This window comes from Eucyclogobius newberryi, unplaced genomic scaffold (assembly GCF_026437365.1).
Source record: "Eucyclogobius newberryi isolate DKJ021-1_F unplaced genomic scaffold, fEucNew1.0.hap1 SCAF_6, whole genome shotgun sequence".
NCBI classification, from domain to species: domain Eukaryota; kingdom Metazoa; phylum Chordata; class Actinopteri; order Gobiiformes; family Gobiidae; genus Eucyclogobius; species Eucyclogobius newberryi.
The window spans coordinates 742,154-748,311 of record NW_027316278.1 but is presented as its reverse complement, the minus strand read 5'-3'; the positions used below and the strand labels follow the sequence as shown (position 1 = coordinate 748,311).

Genomic DNA, 6,158 nt, shown 5'->3' with positions numbered 1-6,158 from the left:
CAAGATATTTGTATGAAATTAAAAATCTTTATTTGTTCAATTAACATTTTTAAACATAATTTACACAATGTGACATGTATTTAATATAAACCAGGTCTAAAGTCCCCTCCCCTCTGCCTCCTGCTGCTCTGTGATTGGCTGCAGCGAGGCCAGGAGGGCGGGCAGAGTGAAGATTGACTGGAAACGCGCCTTGAGCAGCTGGTGGGCGGGATTTGAGCCTAAACGCTGTCTCACGATTTCACGAACTGCCTCTGTTAGCTCCACCTCCGTCTGAGCTGGCTGCTGATTGGACAACGGGCCTGAAGAGAAAGAGTTACAACTTTAAAATAAGATAAGAACCAATGAAAAGAATGAAAACAGAACATGTGGGTGTAGTTCCTCGTCCAGGAGGGGGCCATTGTGGAAAATGGTTCAGTTGTTTCATCTGTCAACAGAAACTTACACCGGTGGGCGGGGCTTACCACAGAATAGTATAAATATCTGAGTTCCAGGTCTAAATTCTCAGATTGACAATGAACCAGATGAAACTGAACTTTTTTCTACAATGAAAACAGAAACAAGTTTAACCCCCACAACACCAGGGCGTTGCGGGGGCCCCGCCCTGGAGCCAGTCCCAGGAGACTCAGGCTTAAGTCAGTTTTATTCCTGGCAGTAAAAGTGGGTCAGAACATCTCGGCTCTGCTGCAGTTTCTAATCGAGTCCGTCGGCGCCGCCATGTTTGTTTATACAATGCTGCTCTGTGATTGGCCCGTTTACCACCGGGAGCCAAACAAGATGGATTCTTAAAGTTTGTGAACTCACAAAATACAAGAGGATTTATTTTGTTTATAGTTTGTATCAAATGTGTTATTTTGGTCTGAACTGATTTAAGGGACTAAACGGGAGTTAAAGGATCAACCGGAGTTCCAGACCCACCTGACTTGTGTCCTGTTGTCCGATTGGTCAGGTTGCCAGGTTCTCTTGTTCTCAAGGTTTCATTGGCCGGTTTTATTCCTTCTTGCCTCTGAGTGGTCGGTTCTTTGCTGGTTCCTGGGCTCTGATTGGCTTGTTCCTGCGCTGCTGAAGCGTTCGGAGCTGGCGATTGGCTCACGCTCCGCCAATTCTTCACCGTGACGTTTCTTCTCGTCGGCGCCATCTTGAACAGAAGCTTTTCTGCATTCCGGCTCAGCTCCGCCCTCTTCTGCAGAAGCACGTTCAGCGCTTTGAGGTTGCACACGAACGGTGGTAGGTACGGCAGCTTCAGAGCTCCGCCCCCTTCCACGGCTACGCCCCCCTCGCCGCTCAGCCAACGGGAAACCTGCTTCTGCTCGAGCTGAGAGGCCCCCAGCCAATCACAGAGCTCTGCCAATGCCACGCCTGGAAAGTTCTGAGAAACGGGCGGAGTTTGTTTGGTTTGAGCAACAGAGAAGAGAGAAGGAACCGAGGGAGCAAGGAAACAAGGCAAGGATGGATCTGAAGGAGGTAAGGAAGCATTAGAAGTGAAAGAAGGAGCGTGAGGTGAAGTGGAAACAAGTAGTGGCAAGTTAAAAGGTAAGGGAGTGAGGGAAGGAGACGAGGGAGCAAGGGAAGGAAGTAAGGGAGCGAGGGAAGTAGGGAAGGGAGTGAGGGGTCGAGGGAAGGAGGCATTAGAGGGGTTTAAAGATGTGTTTGAAAGAGGAGAAGAGAAGGAAGCAAGGAAAGGAGGCAAAAAGACAAGAGAAGGCGGCAAGGAAGCATCAGAAGGAGGTAAGGAGGCATCTGAAGGAGGTAAGGAAGTAGAGGTTTTCCAACGCTTGGGGCTGGGTTTTTTCTCGGAGGAAAGACGTTTGAGTTTTTCGACCTGAAAAACGGAAGAGACATTTCTAAGAGTCCAGTTCAGAGCTGAAATTAACTCTTATTTCTTCTGAACATTGTGATGTCATTTCCTGTTCCTCCTATCCCCAGTGTGATGTCACTTCCTATCCTCGGTGTAATGTCACTTCCTATCCTCGGTGTAATGTCACTTCCTATCCCCGGTGTGATGTCACTTCCCGTCCCTGTTGTGACGCCTGTGACGCCACTTCCTGTCCCTGTTGTGATGCCACTTCCCGTCCCTGTTGTGACGCCACTTCCCGTCCCTGTTGTGACGCCACTTCCCGTCCCTGTTGTGACGCCACTTCCCGTCCCTGTTGTGACGCCACTTCCCGTCCCTGTTGTGACGCCACTTCCCGTCCCTGTTGTGACGCCACTTCCCGTCCCTGTTGTGACGCCACTTCCCGTCCCTGTTGTGACGCCACTTCCCATCCCTGTTGTGACGCCACTTCCCGCCTGTGATGGCACTTCCCGTCCCTGTTGTGATGCCACTTCCTGCCACTTCCCGTCCCTGTTGTGACGCCACTTCCCGTCCCTGTTGTGATGCCACTTCCCGTCCCTGTTGTGACGCCACTTCCTGTCCCTGTTGTGACGCCACTTCCCGTCCCTGTTGTGATGCCACTTCCCGTCCCTGTTGTGATGCCACTTCCTGTCCCTGTTGTGATGCCACTTCCTGTCCCAGTTGTGATGCCACTTCCCGTCCCTGTTGTGATGCCACTTCCTGTCCCTGTTGTGACGCCTGTGATGCCACTTCCCGTCCTTGTTGTGATGCCACTTCCTGTCCCTGTTGTGATGCCACTTCCTGTCCCAGTTGTGATGCCACTTCCCGTCCCTGTTGTGACGCCACTTCCCGTCCCTGTTGTGATGCCACTTCCCGTCCCTGTTGTGACGCCTGTGATGCCACTTCCCGTCCCTGTTGTGACGCCTGTGATGCCACTTCCCGTCCCTGTTGTGATGCCACTTCCTGTCCCAGTTGTGATGCCACTTCCCGTCCCTGTTGTGACGCCACTTCCCGTCCCTGTTGTGACGCCTGTGATGCCACTTCCCGTCCCAGTTGTGATGCCACTTCCCGTCCCTGTTGTGATGCCACTTCCCGTCCCTGTTGTGACGCCACTTCCCGTCCCTGTTGTGACGCCACTTCCCGTCCATGTTGTGACGCCACTTCCCGTCCCTGTTGTGACGCCTGTGATGCCACTTCCCGTCCCTGTTGTGATGCCACTTCCCGTCCCTGTTGTGACGCCACTTCCCGTCCCTGTTGTGACGCCACTTCCCGTCCCTGTTGTGATGCCACTTCCCGTCCCAGTTGTGATGCCACTTCCTGTCCCTGTTGTGATGCCACTTCCCGTCCCTGTTGTGATGCCACTTCCTGTCCCAGTTGTGATGCCACTTACCGTCCCTGTTGTGACGCCACTTCCCGTCCCTGTTGTGATGCCACTTCCTGTCCCTGTTGTGATGCCACTTCCTGTCCCTGTTGTGATGCCACTTCCTGTCCCTGTTGTGACGCCTGTGATGCCACTTCCCGTCCCTGTTGTGATGCCACTTCCTGTCCCTGTTGTGATGCCACTTCCTGTCCCAGTTGTGATGCCACTTCCCGTCCCTGTTGTGACGCCACTTCCCGTCCCTGTTGTGATGCCACTTCCCGTTCCTGTTGTGACGCCTGTGATGCCACTTCCCGTCCCTGTTGTGACGCCACTTCCCGTCCCTGTTGTGACGCCACTTCCCGTCCCTGTTGTGACGCCTGTGATGCCACTTCCCGTCCCTGTTGTGATGCCACTTCCTGTCCCTGTTGTGATGCCACTTCCCGTCCCTGTTGTGACGCCACTTCCCGTCCCTGTTGTGACGCCACTTCCCGTCCCTGTTGTGACGCCACTTCCCGTCCGTTGTGACGCCACTTCCCGTCCCTGTTGTGACCCCACTTCCCGTCCCTGTTGTGACGCCTGTGATGCCACTTCCCGTCCCTGTTGTGATGCCACTTCCCGTCCCTGTTGTGACGCCACTTCCCGTCCCTGTTGTGACGCCACTTCCCATCCCTGTTGTGACGCCACTTCCCGCCTGTGATGGCACTTCCCGTCCCTGTTGTGATGCCACTTCCTGCCACTTCCCGTCCCTGTTGTGACGCCACTTCCCGTCCCTGTTGTGATGCCACTTCCCGTCCCTGTTGTGACGCCACTTCCCGTCCCTGTTGTGATGCCACTTCCTGTCCCTGTTGTGACGCCACTTCCCGTCCCTGTTGTGATGCCACTTCCCGTCCCTGTTGTGATGCCACTTCCTGTCCCTGTTGTGATGCCACTTCCTGTCCCTGTTGTGATGCCACTTCCCGTCCCTGTTGTGATGCCACTTCCTGTCCCTGTTGTGACGCCTGTGATACCACTTCCCGTCCCTGTTGTGATGCCACTTCCTGTCCCTGTTGTGATGCCACTTCCTGTCCCAGTTGTGATGCCACTTCCCGTCCCTGTTGTGACGCCACTTCCCGTCCCTGTTGTGATGCCACTTCCCGTCCCTGTTGTGACGCCTGTGATGCCACTTCCCGTCCCTGTTGTGACGCCACTTCCCGTCCCTGTTGTGACGCCTGTGATGCCACTTCCCGTCCCTGTTGTTGTGATGCCACTTCCTGTCCCAGTTGTGATGCCACTTCCCGTCCCTGTTGTGACGCCACTTCCCGTCCCTGTTGTGACGCCTGTGATGCCACTTCCCGTCCCTGTTGTGATGCCACTTCCCGTCCCAGTTGTGATGCCACTTCCCGTCCCTGTTGTGATGCCACTTCCCGTCCCTGTTGTGATGCCACTTCCCGTCCCTGTTGTGACGCCACTTCCCGTCCCTGTTGTGACGCCACTTCCCATCCCTGTTGTGACGCCACTTCCCGCCTGTGATGGCACTTCCCGTCCCTGTTGTGATGCCACTTCCTGCCACTTCCCGTCCCTGTTGTGACGCCACTTCCCGTCCCTGTTGTGACGCCACTTCCTGTCCCTGTTGTGACGCCACTTCCCGTCCCTGTTGTGATGCCACTTCCCGTCCCTGTTGTGATGCCACTTCCTGTCCCTGTTGTGATGCCACTTCCTGTCCCAGTTGTGATGCCACTTCCCGTCCCTGTTGTGATGCCACTTCCTGTCCCTGTTGTGATGCCACTTCCCGTCCTTGTTGTGATGCCACTTCCTGTCCCTGTTGTGATGCCACTTCCTGTCCCAGTTGTGATGCCACTTCCCGTCCCTGTTGTGACGCCACTTCCCGTCCCTGTTGTGATGCCACTTCCCGTCCCTGTTGTGACGCCTGTGATGCCACTTCCCGTCCCTGTTGTGACGCCACTTCCCGTCCCTGTTGTGACGCCTGTGATGCCACTTCCCGTCCCTGTTGTGATGCCACTTCCTGTCCCAGTTGTGATGCCACTTCCCGTCCCTGTTGTGACACCACTTCCCGTCCCTGTTGTGACGCCTGTGATGCCACTTCCCGTCCCTGTTGTGATGCCACTTCCCGTCCCAGTTGTGATGCCACTTCCCGTCCCTGTTGTGATGCCACTTCCCGTCCCTGTTGTGATGCCACTTCCCGTCCCTGTTGTGATGCCACTTCCCGTCCCTGTTGTGACGCCACTTCCCGTCCCTGTTGTGACGCCTGTGATGCCACTTCCCGTCCCTGTTGTGATGCCACTTCCTGTCCCAGTTGTGTTGCCACTTCCTGTCCCTGTTGTGATGCCACTTCCCGTCCCTGTTGTGACGCCACTTCCCGTCCCTGTTGTGATGCCACTTCCTGTCCCAGTTGTGATGCCACTTCCTGTCCCTGTTGTGATGCCACTTACCGTCCCTGTTGTGACGCCACTTCCCGTCCCTGTTGTGATGCCACTTCCTGTCCCTGTTGTGACGCCTGTGATGCCACTTCCCGTCCCTGTTGTGATGCCATTTCCTGTCCCTGTTGTGATGCCACTTCCTGTCCCAGTTGTGATGCCACTTCCTGTCCCTGTTGTGATGCCACTTCCCGTCCCTGTTGTGACGCCTGTGATGCCACTTCCCGTCCCTGTTGTGACGCCACTTCCCGTCCCTGTTGTGACACCACTTCCCGTCCCTGTTGTGACGCCTGTGATGCCACTTCCCGTCCCTGTTGTGATGCCACTTCCCGTCCCTGTTGTGATGCCACTTCCCGTCCCTGTTGTGACGCCACTTCCCGTCCCTGTTGTGACGCCACTTCCCGTCCCTGTTGTGACGCCACTTCCCGTCCCTGTTGTGACGCCACTTCCCGTCCCTGTTGTGACGCCACTTCCCGTCCCTGTTGTGACGCCACTTCCCGTCCCTGTTGTGACGCCTGTGATGCCACTTCCCGTCCCTGTTGTGATGCCACTT

General features: G+C 55.5%; 1 protein-coding gene across 1 annotated transcript in view; it reads right to left on the bottom strand.

Moving 5' to 3' along the window:
• The window catches only part of snapc4 (small nuclear RNA activating complex, polypeptide 4), a 53,973-nt gene continuing 47,815 nt past the window's right edge, over positions 1–6,158 (bottom strand). The window contains exons 20-21 of the mRNA XM_072432864.1: positions 916–1,819; positions 1–299 (exon numbers count right to left, since the gene is read on the bottom strand). Of these exons, the coding sequence (XP_072288965.1) occupies positions 97–299; positions 916–1,819 (1,107 nt within the window). The 3' untranslated portion in view covers positions 1–96. The remainder of the gene's footprint in view (positions 300–915; positions 1,820–6,158) is intronic.